Source organism: Tenrec ecaudatus, chromosome 13 (genome assembly GCF_050624435.1).
Source record: "Tenrec ecaudatus isolate mTenEca1 chromosome 13, mTenEca1.hap1, whole genome shotgun sequence".
NCBI classification, from domain to species: domain Eukaryota; kingdom Metazoa; phylum Chordata; class Mammalia; order Afrosoricida; family Tenrecidae; genus Tenrec; species Tenrec ecaudatus.
Genome location: NC_134542.1, coordinates 127,863,435 through 127,885,994, shown reverse-complemented (window position 1 = coordinate 127,885,994; position 22,560 = coordinate 127,863,435). Strand labels below are relative to the sequence as shown.

The 22,560-nt window shown below is 49.5% G+C and overlaps 1 protein-coding gene and 1 pseudogene across 1 annotated transcript; both read right to left on the bottom strand.

Moving 5' to 3' along the window:
* Positions 1–1,402: 1,402 nt before the first annotated feature.
* On the bottom strand, positions 1,403–3,588 carry TMEM185B (transmembrane protein 185B). The gene has a single exon (XM_075530239.1). The coding sequence runs from the start codon at positions 3,189–3,191 to the stop codon at positions 2,139–2,141; it is 1,053 nt and encodes a 350-aa protein (XP_075386354.1). The 5' UTR covers positions 3,192–3,588; the 3' UTR covers positions 1,403–2,138.
* Positions 3,457–22,246, bottom strand: LOC142424096 (transmembrane protein 150A pseudogene; annotated as a pseudogene).
* Positions 22,247–22,560: the final 314 nt, after the last annotated feature.

Here is a 22,560-nt window from a genome sequence, read left to right as displayed (position 1 = left end):
GAGGGCAGCACGAAGTTAGAGACATTGTCCTGGGTGACCTCAAGCCCCTAGCTTGGAGGGGCTGGTCCCCCTTCATCCTCACTCCTCCAGGAACACCTGCATCTTACTGAAAAAGTGAGAAGATGGGGGCACAGCTTCAGAAAAGGAGTGAGGGTCTGGAGTTCCTGGGTCACCCTGGGGCCAGTAGCAGCCTCCAGGGTGCCCGGCATCCTTGTCCTGGGTATATTTCTTCCTACTGGTAGGCAGCTGTGAAGCCCCCCTCCTTGTCATAAGGAAGTGTGGCTCAATTACTTAACTTGAAACTGGGTGGGCAGAGGTCATCTCTGGATCATTTTCCATGGCATGTTTACTACCTAGATGCCACAGCTGGCTCATCGGTTTCAGAGAATAAAGATGTGAGAAAACGAATGAGGAAAGTCACTGCTACTCAGGCGGCACCTCACCGTTTGATGGCTGGGGAACTGACAGATGTACGAGCATGTGAGGTCTCAGCTCAAGTCTAGCGATTACACTGGGCTGTGGTACCCCCAAGGGTCTGGGGATCATGAGCCCAGGGGTAGTCACTGGCAAGCATTCTATAGTTTAGTAAGATTATTTTTAGGGCTAAAACAAGCAAATATGTTTTCTTTTTACTCTAAACTGGATACATGTGTCCATGGCATCGGCTAAAGGCAGAGTTTACTTTATTCATGTGGAGTTAAATTGATATAATTTATAAACCCTGCTTGTAAAAACCGCTTCCATCTGTACCTTTTGAAATGGACAATGGCAACTAACAATAACAAATATTTGATCTCAAGATGGCTTATGATCTGGATTCTGTCCTTCTTCCCAATATTCCACCAGTATCTAAAGAAACATTGTCCTCATTAAAAAAAAATTATTTCTGTTATTCTGTTTTCCTATTGCTGATGGATCAAAAAGTTAGGGTTGAGCCTTAAAATAATACCTGACCTGGTAAACCTGTTTGGTTACAGCGTTCAATGACAGTAATGCTAGACTATCTTTCCCAACACAAACCCACTGCTGTGGGCAGAGTCCCACTCACAGGGACTCTGTCTAGGGTTGCTGAAGCTATAAATCTTGATGGGAGCTGAGAGTCTCATCGTTCTCCACCCTGCGTTAGCAGCTCAACATGTAATCCACTATGCCACGAGGGCTGCTCAGAACCGCAGCCACATAGAATTCAAGAGTCCTGAAATTCACAAACCATGTGTTTGTTTTGCTGCCTCCTAGAGAGACACTACTGTGCAAGACACCTAGTCCCAAAGGACAGTGGATCTCTCTTCTGACTTAAAACTGCCAGACTAGTCTCCTACCACTTGACTTCTAAGATCCATGGGATTTTGAATTCTTGTGCTCAGGCGTTCTACAGAAGTTAAGATTCCACACCGGACACATATTCATGTTCCAATTCATTTTTATGAATTCATGTTTCAATTCATTTTATGTCTACCTGTAGTAGACATAAAGCTTCTCATAAAACTTAGAAAAAAATACTCTCACACAGCACACTGTACTATACTATACAGATCCAGAACCAAACATATTACAGTGCAAAATATTCAGGTAAATATTATATAAACATGGTTTCACTGACAGAAAAAGATTCCTCTAATAAGATATTAAGACCAGAATCAACAAAGTCCAAAGAACTATTTTTTAACACTAGACACAGTGGAAATAACAATTATGAGGTTTACAAATAAGTGAGCAAAGAAAATTCTTTATATTTGCTATTATGTCACAACAGGAACAATCTGAAATATAATTTTAGACAAGCAGTATATATATAGAAAACCTTCTCAAACTACTACCTTTGATGGGTATATTAGAACTTAAACAAAACCGAATAGGTGTGCAGTTATTCCTTTTAATCAGAAACAATTCAAGAGATTTGAAGAAGCACCAACTTCGCTCCTCCCACATGCACACACACCTCACACAACCCTAAATTAAAACGTCTGCTTAAATCTATGGCACATGTTGATAAGCATCGAAATAAAACACAGCAGAGCTGAAAGGGCAGGGAGGCCCCTTTGCAGTTGTGGGTTTGGAATGGAGCGAGAAAAGGTGCAGTGTGTGAGTCTGTATTGTTTCTATTCCACTTAAGATTTCTATTCCCTTGAGATGCACTTTTAGTCTGGCATGTCAATATTTAACTTGGGAGGTGGGGGCGCACATTTTGCAGGGCTCTGGGTTATAACGACCCTGGCCTTCTTTCCGAACACGGGGGCAATTTTGGGGGCTTCGGGAAGCGCCGTTTCTTCAGCATCTTCACTATCTTCGTGATGCAGGTCGTACGAAATGTTCCCGTATTCTCTCAAACACGGGAAAATTTCCAGAAGAAACTGGCAGAAATCCCTGCGAATACCAAACCACCAATGATTGCCCCCTTTGCGCCTAAATGTCGTGACCATTAACGTCCCTAGGGAAAGCCAAAGGGGAACAAATATGGACATGTAAGAGAAGGCATTGTGACCGTCCATTCGGTGAACCAGCAGGACCTCAAAGGTGAGCAGGGGCACCACGATGGTTATCCAGCTCACGGCCATGGTCAAGTGGGTTCTCCGCTGCTCCCCGACCACAGCCAGGGACCGAAGGAACAAAAGCGACCAGGCGATGTAATAGAGAACGACCAGGCAGAGGAAGGACATGAGGATCCACAGAGGCACGACCACCACCAGCCAGGGCCACTGGATAATCCTGTCCAGCCGCAGGGCGAGGAAGATAAACTGCAGGATGTTGACAGAGCACAGGATCTCCAGCTCCAGGGAGCGGTCGTGTCGGAAGCCCCAGACACAGGCGGCCACGGACACCGGCGACACGAAGAAGAGCGGCATGAAGACCAGCAGCCAGAAGTAGGTCCCTCTCTCCACCCTGTCACACACCAGGACTTCGAACAAGAGCAGCAGCAGGTGGATGCCCACGGAGATCAACATGGCTTTGAACTCCACGCAGGCCTCCCCCTCCGTGCGGTAGCGTGGGTTCCGGGCCCACACGCCCGCGCCCACAGAGGCGCCCACGATGACCATGACCTTCCACAGCCAGATGGGCGCGAAGACGGCCCAGTAGCTCCACTGGATCACCCCGTCCAGGCGGAGGGGGAGCAGCACGGAGAAGAGCAGCAGGCACGCGTAGATGAGGAACTTACTCGGGTTGAAGTCCTGGAAGAGGCCCCTGGGGTTCATGGCGGGGACCACCGCCCACGGGGCGTCCTGGGCGCCCGGCCTCACAGAGGGCAGGGGCCCCGCCGGCCCTCCGCCCGCCCGCCGCTGCCCCGGCCCGGTCCGCTCCGCTCCCGTCCTAGGTGGGCATCCACCCGGCCGCCCGCGCAGAGCCTCCGGCCCGTGATGCCTAGAAGCCGGAACACGTGCGCGCGCGGTCACGTGGCGCGCCGGAAGCGCGGGGGGCGTGGCGTGCGCGCCGCTGGCTCCCGGCCGCGGGCGGGCGGGCTCAGGGCAGCGGGGCGGCAGGTAGGAGCCCGTCCGCCCCCCGGCGGCGCCGCTGCGGGTCCCCGCCGGCGGGGCGAGGGCCGCCGGCTCGCCTTCGGAGCCTCCTTGCCGGCCCCGCGGCGCCCGGCGGCCCGGCCCGGGCAGGCAGGCTGCGGGCAGCCCGTAGGTGGCGGGCGGCGGTGGCCGCCTCGGGCGGGGGTTTCCTGGAAATGCCAGGGGCGGGGCGGGGCGGGGCAGGGCGGGGCAGGGGTTGTTGCAGAGCCGGGGGGCGGGGGAGGGCCGGAGTGAGCTCACATCCTCCGCAGGCCGGGGGCGGGGCTGCCGTTGGGTCTACCTGGGCTCTTTGGGATCTGGCCCCCGGGCGCCTGCAGACCCCAAAGGCCGAACTCCCTGCCACCGAGTTGGTTAGGACTCCCCGCGACCCCATGGGCGCCGGAGACGGTAACTCGTTTCCGAAGTCGAAAGGCCTGTCAGTCTGCTGTGGAGCTGCTGGTTTCAAACTGCTGACCGGTGGATGGCAGCCCAACTTGGCCTTTTGTATTTAGCCGCATTAGAGGGTGGGCCCACTGGGGAGCAGCTCGCACCTGGGAGTTCCTAGGGCCTTTCCCACCTGCCTGGGAAATGACTGCGCAGTGGGCTAAGAGTGGATCCTAGGTTCTGGAGAGGGTGCTAGATCCCGCAACCAGGGGTCCTCAAACTTAAACAGGGGGCCAGTTCACTGTCCCTCAGACCCATTGGAGGGCCCGACTATAGTTAAAAAAAAACAACAAAAACCCACCAAACTATGAGCAAATTCCTATGCACACTGCACATATCTTATTTTGAAGTAAAAAAAAAACAAACGGGGCAAAAACACCCGGCCAGCCCGGATAAATGTCCTCAGCGGCCGCATGGGACCCCAGGGCTGTAGTTTGAGGACCCCTGCCACAAGACCGCAGAGACACAGTGCCAGGTGAGGAAGTTGGGGCCCAGAGAGGGGGTTCTTTCTGCCCCAGGTCACCCAGTAGGTTAGGAGCAGAATTGGGACTCAGATGAGGGCTTTCTAGAGAGCCTCGTTCACACGTTGACGTGTCTGCTCTGTATCAGCCTTAGTCCATGTTGGGGGAAAGGGCACTGAACCAGAGGTCAAGAAATTTGGCTTTTAATTTAGGCCCAGTCAGCCAGCAGCTGAAAAGCCAGGACAAGTTCACCTCTTCCCTTGGAGTTCAATTTCCTGAGGAGGGAGGTTGCCCTGAGTGGCCTCTTGGCAGCAGGTCTAAGATGTGGAATGCCCCTCACTGGCCAGCTGGGCAGATCTGGGAAGATTGTTACCTTGTTCCTTCACTCTCCTGCCCAGAAAGCCCTGCCAGCCTGTCCTTCCTTGCCCTTCAGCTCCCACTCCGTCCCCTTCAGCCAGGCCGTGGAATGCTAATACACTAGCACCAGGTGCCCAGTCAGGGAGCCCAGTCAGGGAAGCCCACATTAGGTGTCAGGATCTCCACCAAGTACCAAGGAGGGGCTAGACTCTGCCTGTCAGAGGCTTCCACAGAGAAGCCAGACAGCTCTCCTGTGTCCTCACAGCCCCTACCCTGGTCCATCCAGAGGGAAGTAGAGGTCTAGTTCAGACCCAGAGCCAGCTTTCTCCAGACATAACCAATGTCAATAGCATGTGGAGGATGGTGTAAAGCCTCAAAGATTTTCCCACAGCTTTCTCACTTCCCCTTTGACCAAGGGCAGCCAAGTGGCACTTCAACCAACCTTGTCAGTAATCTAGAGGGCCAACTCCAAGCCCGCCATTCATTGATGGAGACTGCCTTCAGACTCCCTGGTCTTTGTGCAAAAACGATGAGCTAAGGGGCCTCTCTCCGTCAACACCCCCTCCCCAAGCAGAGTCCTCGAGTGCCTCCGTTTTGTACATTGGGATTTCTTGTGTTATTTCCAGAACAAAACAAAACAACAATCCATGGGCCAGTCCAACCTTTGCCTGTTAAATTAGCCAATAAGGGCATGTATGGCTTTCAAGATTGTTACTGTACCAGGGAAGGAGGGGACCTACTGGGAGCCCAGCAGTGGTGGCAGACACAGGTTCTGAGGCTCCCAGAGAGCGCCCTTCCTGTCATCAGAGCAGTCATCAATCCTTCCTGTTCCTATCCAGCAGTCAGAGGCCTCTGCGACCGGCCTGGTCAGAGAGGAGTCTAGAGCACCTCAGGCCAGGGTCTGCTTCTCTGCATCCAGGTGGCCTGCCACAGTGCAGCCCCATGCCTGAGGGAGCTTCGAAACGGCTCCTGCCTGACATCCCTCAGTAAGTTTTCCTGGGCCCCCAGGCCTGGGCCCCTAGTTCTGTATTCCGAACACCCTTCCTTCCCTGTTCTCTTGAACACGGCCAGTCTCTCGAGCATGCCTTGCCCCCTTACTTGTTTTGCAGACTAACTTGAGTTACTTGCTTGCCAGGTAACAGGTGACACAGCCCTCCAACAGGCTGGCCTATACACTAAGGGGTAGATCCAGCCATTTCTAGAGGTGCTCTCATTGAGATGAAAGCCTGCCTTTCCCCTGAGTTTGGAGCATGTGGACCTGGAGGCCAGGGGCTGAGGGGTGCTGTCGTGAAGGCCCTGGACATATGCCTGCACCTGCTCGCCTCTCTGCTCCTTCAGTGAAGCCAGCTCCTTGGCCTTGCCCGCCACGCCCTCCTGAGCTTCCTCTGTTCCACCTGCTCGCCAAGCGTTTTCTGCAGAATCTGTGTGCGCCAGCACTGCTGTCCCCTGATTGACGCCTGGTCTGCTGGCCCTCCGTGAGGTGGCCCTTGAGGAACAGTGGTTGCATTCTCCCAGCTCTGTATCTGTTCTCACCCTTTCTGAGCGGCTCCCTGCCCACCAACATCCATCTCCTGCCCCTTTAGGGGTCTAAGTAGCCTGGTAGTGCAATGGTTAAATGTTCAGCAAGGAACTGAAAAGACTGGTAGTTCGAGCCCACTAGTGAATTCATGGGGGAAAAGATTTGGTAATCTGCTCCCATGAAGATCGCAGCCTGGAAAACCAATGTGACCACCGTACAGTCCTCTAAGACTTCACTGAGTCCGATTGACTCGGTGGCCCTAACACCAACAAGGAAGTTCGCTACCTTTTGGATGGTCGGTTTGATGCGCATGTTGTTCAATGCCATCTAGTCGGCTCCGCCCCACAGGAACCCTGTGCACAACAGAACGAAACATGCCAGGCTCGGTGCACCCTCACCACTGTTCCTATGTCTGAGCCCACTGTTGCAGTCCCCGGGTCAGCCCATCTCGGTCAAGGCCCCCCTTTTTGCTTTGCTGCCCCTCTATTTGCCCACTAACATGATGCACTTCTGAAAAGGTGTCCAACGTTGGTGAGACAGGCCCAGCATCCTTATCTCTAAAGGAGCTCTACTTCTTTCAAGACGGTTGGTTTTCCCTCTTAGCATTCCATGGCACCACCTAGCTAGTCCTTAAAAGGGCGTAATGCCCGAGGCAGACACTTTTTACTAGTTGACGAAGGCTAATGCTTGGTGTTAAGACTTCAGGAGATAGTTCTTTAAAGAACATAATGCCCAAGGCAGCATTTTTTTTCCCTTCTTTTTTAAACTAGTTGACTTCAGGAGCTATTTTTGGCTTAAGGCTTACGGATCATCTCAGGGAAATCCTCTCAGGGTTTTATACCACTTTGAGGACTCCAGAAAGTCTGGAGCCCATGAGATTTTGACATTCTATTCTGTGCTGTTCCCCCTTCGAGCAGGGTTCCTCTATGTAATCTTCGATCAAAACAGTCAGTAACAGGCACCATCCAGTTCTACTGGCCTCATGTAAAAAGAAGCCGCTATTTGTGGAGGCAATTGGGTACATGCACTACATCCTCCGACTCTGCATCTTTCCTCTGTTGTACCAGGTGCATTGGGACCAATTGTGTCTTGGATGGCCCTTAGAAAACTCGTAAGACCTTAAACCAGGGGTCCTCAAACTTTTTAAACAGGGGGCCAGTTCACTGTCCCTCAGAACCATTGGAGGACCGGACTAGTTTTTAAAGAAAACTATGAACCAATTCCTATGCACACATATCTTATTTTGAAGTAAAAAGCAAACGGGGCAAAAATACCCAGCGGGCCGGATAAATGTCCTCTGCGGGCCGCTTGTGGCCCGTGGGCCGCAATTTGAGGACACCTGCCCTAGACTCTAACCTAGATAATCCAAGGTAATGTCTTTATTTTAAGGCCAGCCTATTAGTAACTGCAGTTCCCCCTGCAAAGACCCTTCCTAGCTGTGCCTGTGTTGGTATTTGCTTGCATAACCAGGGACTAGGAATCACAGGGCCTGTCTGTGGAATTTACATGCCACGCCCATCTCGTCCTGGGCTCAGAGAATAGGCACCCTGTCGGATGAGGGCCATTCCCTGCCAGAGCCCGGAGATTCCTTGGTGGCATCCGGGCATCCTCCTAGGGCCTGGCTGGGACTCAGACTTCTCCACCGGGTCCAGGCCACACGAGGAAGGATCTCTTTGCTGAATGCCTTTCCCAGTAGGAGGCTGGAGGGAAGTGACCGGTGATGACATCCCAGGGACATTTTCTCTTCCAAACCAATATGGTCAGGGTCTCCACAAGGAAACCACAGCTCACGGGAGTGGGAGGTGAGGGGTGAAGGGGTATCTGTACCCCTTGGCCTCAGGCTTTTGCCTCGCCTGCCTCCCTATAGCAACATGCCCTTATTGACTTTAACTGCTGCAGCTTGCTCACCCTCTCTCTGCCTCAGTGCCCCCAACACACCTGGTGAAAGCTCTGTGGACATGACACGTATCAGCCAGAGAGCCCTCATCTGTGAAAGGGAGGACACCTCACAAAATCGTGAGACGCGTGTGGGGAACTTAGACTGTTGGATGGCTACTCATGCAGGTGAGCCATCCCCTCCATGCAGATGAGCCATCCCCCTCCCGGAAGCTGCTCCCCAAGGCGCCCCCTCGAGCTCACCCCGCAGGGTGCTGTGATCCTCTGCTCAGCTGGCTCCCCCAGCCAACACTCCACAGCAGGGACCCGTGTTTCATCTCTGTATCCGCAGTCCTAGCACGGGACCAGTGCAGAGGACAGTGCCCCAGAAGGTCAGGAAGGTTGGAGCTGAACTGGTGTCTTTCCCAGGTGCTGAGCAGCGATGGGAGACAGAGCAGTTTGTCTAGAGCTCTTAGGTCTGCAGGATGGTGTCCTGGGCTCACACACGCATTTCAGAGAGCACACCAGGCCCTCCCACAGGTACTTGCCTCCATATTCCAAGCACTCTGTCATCGGGAGGTACCTTATAGAGGCTCAGGCCTCATTTTACAGACGAGAAAGCAGGCTTATGACTGACTCTGACTGCGAAACCCCCTGGCTGCCAAGTTAATTCTAAATCCTGAAGTGAGGGCCCTGGTGGCGTAGTGGTTACATGTTGGGCAGCTAACTGCAACATCTGCAGTTCAAAACCATCAAACTGTGGAAGAAAGACGAGGCTTTGTACTTCCATACGAACTCAGCCTTGAGAATCCACAGGGGCAGGTCTACCCTGGCCTCTAGGGTCATTTGACTCGATGGCAGTGAGTTTGAGTTTCTGATGTTGCCCACTTGTGTCCTGGCCCTGTCCACAGGCTCAGCCAGGGAGAGTGGCCCACAGAAGAGCCAGACTCTGGCTGGAACCTCTGGAGACAGGCTGGTGTTTGAATAGTTTTCCCCTGATGTAGTCATTTCTCAGTTGATGTGTTCACTTAACAAAGGTGCTAAGCGTCTGTCCTCTGCCTGGCCCTGTGGTGTTGTCACGCTGCCACCTTTTCACTTCAAGGCACACCCTTTGACACACCTTCCCTGGCCACGCTTGTTTCATTTCTCCATTTTCCTAGATGGTCACTACATGCACACTCACTTTAGAAAACCTATAACCACGAAGTCCCTTAGAGAAAAACACCACCCACATCTCAGCGCCTACAGAAACCACCTTCCCACTGCTCTCTGCAAAGAGATAACATGTTCCACATATGTTATCCTGATTATTTTTTTGCTTAACAGTAATACTAAGGCTCGTGTGTTTTTGCATTTTAATAACTGAGTCTTGCACGGTGCTACTGGTTAGCTCTACGGCACTGGTAGCCTGTGTTGACCGCAGAGGATCCCAGCTGGGGCTTGTGCTTGCTTCTGAAATCCCGTGAGGCCCTGCCACTCACGCACATTTTTGAAATTAGAGGGAGTTAAAACACTTGGTTGAGATTTTCTCAGACCATCTCTATAGTGCAAGTGCAGACTTAAGTTTTTGTAAGCATGGCTTGTTCATGTTCTCAAGGGTAATTTAATGTCCCTCCTTCCATCCAGGGTCAAGGTTGAGACATGAAGGTTACCCTCCTGACACTCTCTGCCTGTCAGGGTATTGGTTATTGTCGCTTACATGAAGGGATAGCTTTGGGACCAGCTGTATTTCGATGCCTCTTATTAGATTCGCCCCCATCCCACCCCTCCCCCTTAGTGGAACCTGGAGTCGTGTTGTGTCTTAACAATCAGTGGCATCCTGAATGTGATAAAACGTCTTAAGTAGGAACACTTATCAGACTATCATAAAGCACATGGCGAGCATCTTGTTAGCAGTCACACCATATCACAAACAGGGTTGTAAAATGCCCTGCTTACACATACTGCCTTCCTAGAGGTTTAAATTATTTCTACCCTGTTTCTAAGGTGAAGAGCGCTGCGATCTGGGTCACTATGGCCTTCACTTGTATTCAGTCTTATTTCTTTAGGGTAGTTTCTTAAAAGTAGAAAGTGCTGGATGCCTTAGGCTAGATTTTCTAGAGGAGCAAAATCAGTAAAGCTTAAATATGTATACATACACAGAGGTTGATCTCAAGGAGAGGACTCCTGAAGTTGGCGGGGTGGACAAGCTCCAAGCCTGTGGGTCAGGGGGGAAGGCTTCTCTTGGCACACCTAGTTGCAGGGGCCAATGAACCCGAGATGGTCAGGCTTCGGGCTGCAAAGACAAGTGAATCCAAGGTCAGCATGTCAGAGGGCAGGTTGCTGAGGACACCCAGGATCAGCAAAGATGGGAGGCCTCGCGTTTGCACCTAAAGAGCTGCAGGCCAACTTATGAGACAGATGCAGGATCCAGACCCAGCAAAAAATAAGCCACGCCCCAAGGAAACTGCCTTCTAATTGAGTGCTTACAGCAGATCTCTTCATGGAAGTGACTATATTATGTTAGATCTTATTAAAGGTTGTTAGTGCATTTAAAAAAATCATTTTATTGCGGGCTCCTACAACTCTTATCACAATCCATACACCCATCCATCCATGTGTCAGCACTTTTTAACATTTGTTTCCATCATCATTCTCAAAACATTTGCTTTCTACTTGAGCCCTTGGTATCAGCTCCTCATTTTCCCCATCCCCCCACAAGCCCTTGATAATTTACAAATTTATTACATTTTAAGTGCCCAAACCACTGAGACTACCTAGCCCAGTTATGTTAACAACAACAGCAACAAAAAAAAAGAATGAGTATTTTAAAGATCCTTGCTATGTAAAAACTAGTGTGTGTGTGTTTAACTAGTGGGCTTTTTTCCCTTCCATATCTTATCTTACAGATAGTATATTACAGAAGTGGAGTGAATGCATATCAAATTAAGAAGTGTGAATCTGTCCCTAGCAGTAGCAACTGGTTGAATTCTTTTGGTCTGGAAAATTCCAGAGCAGTGAGGAATTAAGTTTAATATGGTAAAGAGGCTGAAATCAAAGGTAGGCCCAGGAATAGGCTGTTTAAATAATCAACTGAAAGAAAAGATTCAGGTGTGTCTGTGTGAGGCCACTTACACTCGGTGCTTTACTTGGTGTCATGAACTGATAAATGGGACACTAGGATGATTTAATTGAAGACATCCAATTATTATAATATGTTAAATATAATATAAATATAATAAGTAAATATTATTAATTCAGCCTAACTAATTTGTCACAGTGGATGAGAAGCTGCCCAAATTATGGAATATTATTAAATAAATGGTAGGCAATTAAACTAATAATTATTAACACTTAAATTGGTGCCATTCATGAAAATGTTGAATTAGCAAGTGTTAGCTATATTTTCACAACTAACTCATTGGTGCTACTAAGATCATTTAAATAAATGCTCATGTTGCTTAAGCACTCTTCTCCAGTCTCGTTTGCATTTTTAATTTCCTCAGCAAAGGATTTCTTTTCAGTGGGCAAAGGGAATCTTCCGTTCTGCTCTTATCTAGGTTTGTTGTAAATTCCAAGTTCATGTGCACTGGAGTATGCTAGGTTTCCTGGAGCAGAAACACCTTGGTCAAATTTTAATCCTAATGTGATTCTGAGTTGCCCGTCATTGTTTCACTGTCTGGTACCAAATACAGAAAAGCAGGTCCTGGGCAGCGGTTCTCAATCTGTGGGGCATGACCCCTTTGGGGGGTGCGTGGGTCCAATGACCCTTTCACAGGAGTCGCCTGATTCATAACAGTAGCAAAAGTACAGGGATGAAGTAGCAATGAAAATAACTTTATGGTTCGGGGAGGGGGTCCCCACAACATGAGGAACTCTATTAAAGGGTTACGGCATGAGGAGGGTTGAGAACCACTTGCCCTGGAGTTACCTAGTTGACTTCGATGGGGTTCTAGCCTGTCAACTCAGTTTCACAGTGCAGGGCGAGGACAAGACAGCACTGGGGGAGACACAAGCTCTGCAGGAACTTGGCTAAGTCTCTGTGGCTTAAAGGCCCTGGTGGACCCACCGCAAACCACCCTTCTGGCCTCATCTCACTGTAGAACCCCCACCCCCACCCCCGGCTTCTTTCTGTTCCTCAAACCGGAGGCCCGCTGCTGCCTCAGGTGGCCATTGAAGACCTGTCTGTTCAGACAGCAGCCTTTTAAGGAGCTGTCGATTGAACAACCTAAAACTATGTACTCAGCTCTCGTGGTTAAAGCTGGCCCTGACTGCTAGGAACCAGCAAGCCCAAGGCCCAAGGTCCCTGCCCTCCGGGAATGACAGCTCTGATTGATAGGATGGACAGAGACACAGTATTGAACAAACCCACAAGAGCCAAGTAAGGTTATTGGGCTGAAAGAAGTTAAAGGTCAGCTAAAAGTTAGAGAAAATCAGCCTTGGGAATAAGCTTCAGGGTGAAGCTGGGCAGCTGGGTAACAAGGGGGGAAGGCTGTCCCATTGGCTGTAACAGGGATTCTCAAGGACACCAGCACCCAAAAATCCCCTGAAGTATTAAAGCGGGTGCAAAAGAAGGCGGCATCCAGCTTCAAATCCCAGCTCCATTATTTAACCAATTGTGTGTCTTTAAAAAAAAAATCATTTCATTGGGGGCTCATACAATGCTTCTCACAATCCATCCATCCATCCATCCATCCACAGTGTACAGCACATTTGCACATTTGTTGCCATCATCATTCTCAAAACATTTTCTTTCTACTTGAGCCCTTGGTATCAGCTCATTCCCCCCCCCTCTCTCCCTGCTACCACTTCCCTCATGAACTCATGATAATTTACAGATTATTATTATTTTGTCATATCTTACACTGCCCGATGTCTCGCTTCACCCATTTTTCTGTTGTCCATCCCCCAGGGAGGAGGTTATATGTAGATCCTTGTCATCAGTTTCCCCTTTCTACCCCACCTTTGCTCCACCCTCCCAGTATTGCCACTCTAGTCACTGGTCCTGAGGGGTTTATCTGTCCTGGATTCCCTGTGTTTCCAGTTCCTATCTGTACCAGTGTACATTCTCTGGTCTAGCCTGATTTGTAAGGTAGAATTGGGATCATGATGGGGGTGAGGTTGGGAGGAAGTATTTAAGAACTAGAGGAAAGTTGTATGTTTCATCATTGCTACCCTGCATCCTGACTGGCTCATCTCCCATGACCCTTCTGTAAGATGGGCTTTGGGTCCCCAACCTGCACTCCCTCTCATTCATAGTGATAAGATTTTTTGTTTTTTGACGCCTGATACCTGATCCCTTTGACACCTCATGATCACACAGGCTGGTGTGCTTCTTCCATGTGGGCTTTGTTGCTTTTCAGCTAGATGACCGCTTGTTTATTTAACTTCAAGCCTTTAAGACCCCAGACACGATATCTTTTAGTAGCCGGGCACCATCAGCTTTCTTCACCACATTTGCTTATGCACCCATTTGTCTTCAGTGATCATATTGGGAAGGTGAGCTAAGCATTGGGCTGCTAACTACAATGTCAGCGGTTTGAAATCACCAGCTGCTCTGACGAGGCTTCTTATTCCCTTAAAGATTGACCCCCTTGGAACCACGCAGTTCTACCCTTTTCTCTAGGATCTATGAGTCAGGATCAACTCGATGACAGTGAGTTTAGGGGTTGGTTTTGTTTTTTTGACCAAATGCCTCAGTCTTTCTGAGCCTCAGTTTCCATCCGGAGAACGGTAGTTATAATGTCTACTACACATGATAGCGTTGAAGATTAAATGAGACAGTCGAGATATTGAGGTTGGCACATTTAGTAGATGCCCCATATATGTACACACTCACCTACATACCCACATACATACATAATGTACCTGTGTATATATGTGTATCCATATATACCCTGTGCTGGCTTCTAGACGGTATGACTGAAAAGTGGGGACAGCTTCAGATACTAGTCAGGTAGGGCTTAACTAGAGAATTTAAAGCACTTTTAAAAAACCCAGTGATTGGCACCTAATTGCTTTTTCATCCTGGGTCTGTCTCTGCTTTATAAATTAAGGGGCCAGGTTAGAGCAGGGGGTTCCAGAGGCAAGCAGGATCCTCAGCCTCCGCTCAAGTGCCCAGAATCAGAGTCCTTGCAGGTGGCCCAGAAACCAAATATATCTTTGAGGCCAAGTTTATAATGCTACCCAGATGATTCCAATTGTGCAAGGAAGTCTTAGAACCCATGGGCCACGCAGCCCTCCCAGAGCGCTGACCATCTGTTTCTGTCCCCTGTGAGAGGGCGCTGCCCTGTACCTGGTGCTGAGCTCACCTGAGCGCTCTCTCTTAACCTTAAAACCGGGAGCTAGCTGCGCGCTCAGCCTAGGAGTAAATCTCTAACAACTGTCAGGTGCCCTGCCCCAGGGACCATCTGGGAGGAGGGGCATAGCCACCCTCTGGGTACCAGAAAATAACTGGCTGAGGCTAGAGACGCATTCCAAAAGGAAAGCCTTGACCAGGCAGTGCCCGCCTTCTCCTGCAGTGGGCTCCAGCTGAGAAAGCGACCCCCACAGCATTCCCCAAACCAGCCGCTCCTGTTTTGCCCTCAAGGGTGAGGGCCTCTCCACCGTCCCTAAAACAATCATCGACCGCCCTGCTTTATCCAGGGAGGCTTTGGGGCAGGGGAATTGCCATTCACTTAAATGAATTCCTAGGGCAAATGCCTCAGGACGGTTGGGGACGATCAGAAATCCAGTTTGTCCCCATGCCGAATGGCAAATTACTTCCTGAACTCGGGATGCTTTCACAGCAGAGGGGGCAAGAAGTGGGGGGTGTTAAAAACGCAGTGACAATGGAAGCAATGGCTCTATAAGCCAAAGGGCAAGTCATGAAGAGCACCGTGGGGCGGGGCGGGGCGGGGCGGTGAGGGTGCAGGGAGGAGCATAGGAGGAGGATTGGGGAGCCCGTTCAGAAGCGGAGCGATGACCCAGTTTCCCCCGTTGGGTGTGAAGGGAGCTTCAGAGGAGGAGGCCGTTTCCACGATGATGGTAACGGCGTAGTAAGAGCTGTGACTTCACTCGTAAGAGTATCTGCCTGGATAGGCTCTGCTGTGATCTACTCCTGGGAAATCGGCCAAGGAAAAGAAGACGGAGTCAGGTTAAAATGTAAATTCTTATCACTGCGTTTCCCGTTTGACCCATTTTAAAATTGTTTCAGTTTGAAAGTAAAACAGGTGAAGGGGCATACACATGCCTTGAGGCTCCAGCAAATCCCCACTGACCATAGACGGTGTGAATGGCCTCGCTGTCATGCAGAGTGCAGTGGAAAGGGGGTGACTACAGACGCAGTGAGGTGGAAACTTAGCGCCTCCTTTTGACACATTTTAAATTTGTTTTGTAAAAATGTCCACTTTCTGTGAATGGTGTCTATAAAAATGTCCACTTTCTGTTCAGTTGAGGTTATTCTGTTTTACTTTGTTGTTGTTTTTGGTTTTATTTAAAAAAATTTTCTGTACATGAAATCCAGCATTGGTAAATCTGTACTGACAGTAACTGGATTAGTGGTACCTTGGGGGTATGCAGGGAAGTTTGGGGGCTATGTGGAGTTAATGACAATAGTAAAAGAACAAAGCAAATCTCTTTAAATTGCGTGTGGTGATGATTATACAACTCTTCTTGATGTGATTGAACTTCTGAATTGTGTGATTTGTGAATTACATACCATTAAAACTGCTAGAAATTAAGAGTTTGATTTAGTGTTTGTTCCTTTGGACAAGGGGTTGCCATGAGTCTGGCCAACTTACTAGTTACCAACAGTCTGCCCTGGGGTGGGTGTTGAATGGGGTGGGTTATACCCATGTAATGGGGAAGGATATTGAGGCCCAGAGAGGCCAAGTGATTGTAGGACATGACTCGGGCATCCCTGCCTCCCACTGCCCTGTAGCAGGAAATGACAGAATCAATCTCTTGACTAACATTTGTCTTGGATGATGTTAGTTGTCATTGAGTTAATTCCACCGCATGGTAACCCCAAATGCTATAAAGAAGAAGTGCTCCTTAAGATTTATTTTGGGTTGTAATCTTGTGGAGCCTGGTGCCCCCTGTTGGGTAAGCCTTGTACTACTGGTGAGGCTGTCTGCTCCAGTAAAGACAGCCTCACCACATTGAGTCAGAATCTACTCTTGCAGTGGATTTGGTTATTTTTATTTTATGTTTTTGTTCATCTTTAAAGTGTTGAAAAGTAAGGATGTTACTTTGAGGACAAAAGTACACCTTACCCAAGCCATAGTATTTTATTTCTTTTATTTTTTCTTTCCATTAATAACTTCACTGGTGGCTCTTACAGATCTCATAACAATCCACAAGTCATTTGTATCAAGCACATTTGTGCATATGGTACCTTTATAATTTTCAAAACATTTTCTTTCTGCGTGAGCCTTTGGTATCAGCACATCTTGTTTCCCCTTCCTCCCGCATCCTCCCACCCTCATGAACCCTTGATCAATTGTATATTATTTTTGAGCAAATCCCCTGTCTCCCTTCATTCACATTTCAGTTGTTTGTCCCCCTAGGTGTGTGTGGGGGTGTATATATCCATCATTATGATTATTTCCCCCTTTCTCTGCCTCCCTTCCCCTCCCCTCATGGTATCGCTACTCCCATTATTGTTCCTTAGGGGTTTATCTGTCCTGGATTCCATGTGTCAAGGGCTCTTATCTGCATCAATGTACGTACTCATCTGTGAGATAGAACTAGGGTCACGATAATGGTGTGTGTGTGTGTGTGTGTGTGTGTGTAAGCATTCAAGAACTAGAGGAATGTATGTTTCATTGGTGCTGTATGGCACCCTGTCTGAATTAACCCTTTTGAGTGACCCTTCTGTAAGGGGATGTCCAGTTGTCTAGAGATGGGCTTTGGGTCTCCTCTCTAACCCCTCTTATTGATATAGATATAATTGTTTGTTTTGGATCTTCTGATATCTGATCCCATTGACACCTCATGATCTCACAGGCTAGTGTGCTTCCTCCATGTGGGTTTAGTTACTTCCCTACTGGATGCCTGCTTGTTTAACTTCAAGTCTTTAGGACCCCAGACACTATATCTTTTAGTAGCGGGGCACCATCAGCTTTCTTCACCATATTTTCTAATGCACCCATTTTGTCTTCAGCGATCATTTTTGGGAAGGTGAATATCACAGAGTGCCAGGTTATTAGAACAAAGTGCTCTTGGGTTGAGGGAGGAGTTGTCCATCTGATACCTTAATACTTAATATATAAATATATGTTGTGTTAGTCTGGGTAAACTAGGGAAACAAATCCACAGAAACTCATGTATAAAAGAGTTTTATATAAAGGGTAAGTGTACATTAAGAAAGCATCCCAACCCAGTGCTGCCCAAGCCATAAGTCCAACATTAACCCATATGTCCTATACAAATCTACAAAGCCCTCCTCCATCTCACAAAACAGACCCAATGATGCCGACTGCAGGAGGAAAGCTGAGTCAGTGAGCATGTAAGCATCTCAGCGCTGGCAGGGATCTCCACGCAGCTGTTTGAGCACCCAGGGCTGCACCAGGGTACATGCATGTGGCTTCTCCTCAGGGATGTCTTGCAGGAAGTGAGACTTGCCAGCTGAAGCAGCGAACTGGCTAAGGCAGCTGTACCCTGGTCTGACCATCAGAGAGCAAGCGACCTGAGAATTAGAAAGGTGAGGCTCACCGAGCCATTTATCCCTCCGCCCTTTAATTAACCCCACATGTGATAATCAGCCAGGTTGGCCCAATAAACCTTAACTATCTCATATGTAAATAGACATATATCCCTATTATTATAAATTAATATATTTCCATGTACACATGCCTATAGTTATACCTCTATAAATAGATTTTTTTCTTCCTTGGTCTTTCCCCTATTTTCTTTTACTTTTCTCCTGTCCAGCTATCATGTTCACCCTTCATTCGGCTCTCAGTAATTCCCCTTGGATACATTGCACGTAATCAAACCCCACCAGGCATTCTATACCCTCCTCTATATTGATTTTAGATCCCTTATGTTCCCCTGTCCCTGAGTTTGTTGGCTCCCCACTCCCTTTCCCCTGACCCCCTGAACCATCAATCTCATTGTTTTTCTCCTCAGGATTGTTTATCCTGCCTATCTTATATAAACAGACAGAGAAAAAGAAAAGTTAAAAAAAAACCCACCCTATAAATAGTTCCAGGTCTGTCTGCTGCCCTTTATGAATGTTTTCCAATGGGGTCTGATGAGGTGCCAAGCCCTGCCCCACCAATTCAGTCTATTTTCAGGTTTCTTCAGGGACTTCATTACTTCGCCCCCTTTGTGTTCCTCCCCAGTGGGGGCGGGGTCTAACCAGGCACGCTTTCAGCACTGTGTCTCCAGTGCCGTCCTCTGTATTGCTATGGGTCAGCTGGGGGACGTTATATCTCATGGTGGGGCTGGTCTACAGTTTTCTCTGTGCATTGGCTGCTCCCAGCAGGAATGTCCTGGGGAGGGCCTTGGTGGAGCATGATGAGGTTTGTGTTCTCTCTCTCTCTCGCTCTCTCTCTGCTTGCTCCCGTATGGTCTGGACAGACCTACTCTCCCCGGGCTATATCATCAGTGATGTCCTCTGTAGTAAGTTCAGCTACCGAGGGGTCAGCGTAGCTTGGATCATGGCTGGCCCTGCAGTTTTCTCTGTTGGGTTGCTGGTCCTCGTTGGTAGGTTGCCCTCAAGGCTAGCCGTAGTATTTTCAATAAATTGCATCACATGCATGTGGAAGTTGGGCAGGCAATGCATATGAATTGCGGTGCTGGAGAAGGACATTGGAAGTACCATCGACTGCTAAAAGGACAAACAAATCTTAGAGGAATTACGGCCAGAGTGCCACTTAGAGGTAAGGGTGGCGAGACTTCATGTTACATACTTTGGACATGCTGTCGGGAGAGAGCAGTCCCTGGAGAAGGACGCCATTCCTGGTAAAGTAGGGGGCCAGCAAAAAAGGAAGGCCTTCAAGGAGATGGATTGACACCGTGCCTGCACCAATGGGCTCAAGTTTAGGAATAATTGTGAGGATACCCAGGAGTGAGCAGTGTTTCATTCTGGTGTGCGTTAGGTCACATGTGTTCGAATCGACTCGATGGTACCAACAACAATCATCTTTATGAAAACAGGTTACCAAGCCCATGTAGTGTATGTGTGGGTGGGTTGTTTGTTCTTTGGCTTCGTTCTAGCTATCACCAAGTCACTCTGACTCACAACCATCGGTGGGACACACAGAACTTCTTGGGGTTCCTTCCCAAGGTTGTTGTCCATGCTTATGGGAGCTAACAGCCTTCCTTCCCTCTGAGCAGCTGGTGGGTTTGAACTGCTGACCTTGCAATTAGAAGCGAAAGCATAACCCTATAACACTAAGGACCTTGAAATACCTGTTTGAAGCTGTTTTAAAATTTTTGTTGCTTAACCTATTTTTAGCCATTAAAAAACCGTGTTGACTGTGGGTGAACAAAGAGGCAAGTAGATAAGGTCCCTTCTGGTTGTAGCAGGTCAGATATTCTTGGCAGCACATGGATGTTATAGGAAAACACGCAGGCACGTGCTGGTGGGGCCTGTGTTTCAGCTTGGGGCCCAAGGTTGACAGTGGTGCCACAGCCACGGGAGGAAGGAGTGGACCCCAAGGAGGCACCACTCTTGCAAAGCTGGTTCTCCTTTTTTGTGACTTGAAGTCGCTTTTCCATCACGGTGATCATGAAGCCACCAGCAGGCTGGGCATCCTTGCTCCAGACAAGGTTCTGTAATAGCCTCTGTGTGTTCTTTTCTTTTTCTTAAGTACGCTGTTGCTAGTTGCTACAGCATCAGCTATGACCACGTACAACTTCTGGGTTGAGGGCCCATGGCGGCAGATTCTCAGTCTGTTTGCACCATAGAAAACCCAAAGCAGACCCGTTTCCATGGAGTCAGTTTCAACTACAGGCAGCCGCATCTGTGTAAGAACAGAAGTGGACGCGAGGACAGCTCACACGGAGCAGAACAACGTATCGTTGATAGTTTGCCATTTTCATGATCTCTTATATGTTTGAGCCTTGATTGCAGCTAGTGGGCTGGTCCATCTCGCTGAGAGCTCTTCTAGCTTTTGTTGACCCTCCCCCTGGCCACGCACGATGTCCTTCAATAGCAGCGGGTCTCTCATGACGGGTCCAGAAGGAGGGCATCACGCTCACACCATCTTTGCTTCTAAGGAGGACTCTTGGTTCACAGAAACCACATTCAGGTTGTCCCCCAGTTAGTACGGGTTCATGGACTTGGTGCTGACATAAGCCAAATGCTTTTTTTTTAAAAAAAGACTCATGTTGCCTTGTATTCGTCATATCTCTACTGGAGCTGCAGGGGTTGGCATGAGCATAACATCAGCACATTATGCATCTTGTAACTGCATTCAGTACACATTGCTGACAATAAGATGGGCAAAAAAGAAGAAGAAAGGGTTGTTGTGAGTGTGGCCCGTCGTAACTCAAACCTTTTGTAAATTGGTAACTACTTGTAAAAACCAATCTTTTGCCTCCATCTCTGCTCAGAGCACACAGCCCCCAGAAGATGCCAGCATCTCGGCTTGGACTCCCTCAGCTTTCATCTGCGGTCCAGTTTTGTCCTCGAGCGTTGTGTCCTTGTAGCTGGAAGCCAGATCTCGGGGCGGGGTGGGGTTGCAAAGGGCCTGCCGTTAGGCTCTTTCTCTTCCAGTGCCGTGGGTCAGTCGCAGTGGTGTGACCCGCTCCAGTTTTCTTGTCCTGCTCTAGGGCCAGGCTGCTTCCTGCTTTAAGGCCCATGGAGGCAGATTCTCAGTCTGTCTGCAGCATAGAAAACCACACCCAAATCCATTTCCATGGAGCCACTTTCCATTCATGGCAGCTGCATGTGTGTCAGATCAGACTGTGCTCCGTGGGCTTTTCAGGGGCTGTGCTCATTTGGAAGCAGATTGCCAGACTTTTCTTCTGAGGAGCCTTTTGGTTAGTAGTTGAAGATTTTGTTGTGGTTGTTTGTTTGTTTTTTCAAATTAGAATTCTTTTAATAGATATTTTAAAAAGTACTAAAATACCCACATGGTTCTGCTGTGTATTTTGCCCCAAAGGAAGTGGGGGGCGGAGTAAAGAATCCCAGGGCAGCTCTGTGGGTCTTCTCAGACGAGGAGGGTGTGCTCTGCGCCCCCTGCCCCTCACCAGATTCCCCTCCCTCCTGCCCTCCCCAGCTCCCACTTCCTGCAGCAGAAGAAGGACTGGCTGGGTGAATGAAGACCTGACACTACAGACCCCTCTGGGGGTGGGTGAGCTGCAGTGGGGTGGCCCCAGGGCAGGGCCACTCCTCCATGGCACAGATGGACTAGTCTTCGGTATAAAATAAATGCAAAGAAGATGGGGCTGGGAGCTGCCTGGGATGCGCCAGCTCCCTGCTGCCCAGACCTCAGATCCTGGCAATGTTCTCGGGGGCACAGCTGAGGTGTGTTGGGGGCAGCCACTAGTGGGTCTGAGGAGACAGCCCCTAACTCATAGCTGACGGTGGCGTAGAACACCAGGGTGTCGAGGAAGAGCACCCATTGGCACAGGGCACCCCGTGCTGCAGCTGAGAGTTCTCATGGACAAAGAAGACCCCCCTGAGCACAAGGAGGACAAAGGCGATGACAGCCAGCACACTCCTCAGGCGGGCCATGGCGAGGTCCAGGGGTCCCGCGGCTCCGTGGTAGGAGAGGGCACGGTGCAGGCAGAGGAAGAGCTGCCCTGCTGGGAAGGCTACGCCGGCTCCCACGTAGTGCAGAGACTTGGTCGGTCCATCTCAAAGTTGCCGACTATTACTAGGCTCGCAGCGTTGGTGTTAACCAGGAGTGGCGACTCCGCTCCAGGAGCTGCCCGTACCGGAAGAGGCAGATCTGAGCCACCATGAAAGCACCCACATTGCCAATGAGGCTGAAGAGGCAGATCTCTTTTGGGGGGGGGAGGGGGGATGTGCTGCACTTGATGAGGGGGACATCGTCCAAGGGGAAGCAGGTCTCGGGACCCCTTGCTCAGCGGGGTCAGAGAGCAGGACTCATTGCAGGACATAGTCCATATGCCAGTGATGGAGAGAGTGACAGGCTGACAGCAACGAGGATCCAGGCAGTCATGAGGGAGGGGAGCCAGGGTGGGTGGTGGGGGATAGACAAGAGGTAGGTGGGGAAGAGGGCGCACGCAGGCCCTGCTACTTTAAGATACTTCGGCCACAACCATCAGCTGCCTCCCAGAGAGCCCGCTGCCTGCACACCCCACTCACCCGATCGACCCCTCATGTCCCTGTCTCTGGCTGTGGCTCTCGGAGCAGCCCGGAGAGGTATTTTTTCTTGTTTGGATTTTTAAAAATCATTTTATTGGGGATTCATACAACTCTTATTATAAATCATACATGTATCCATTGTGTAAAGCACCTTTGTTGCCATCATCA

Excerpts from the sequence above, each read along its gene's own strand:
- TMEM185B (XM_075530239.1), bottom strand. The coding sequence starts at position 3,191 with ATGAACCCCAGGGGCCTCTTCCAGGACTTCAACCCGAGTAAGTTCCTC.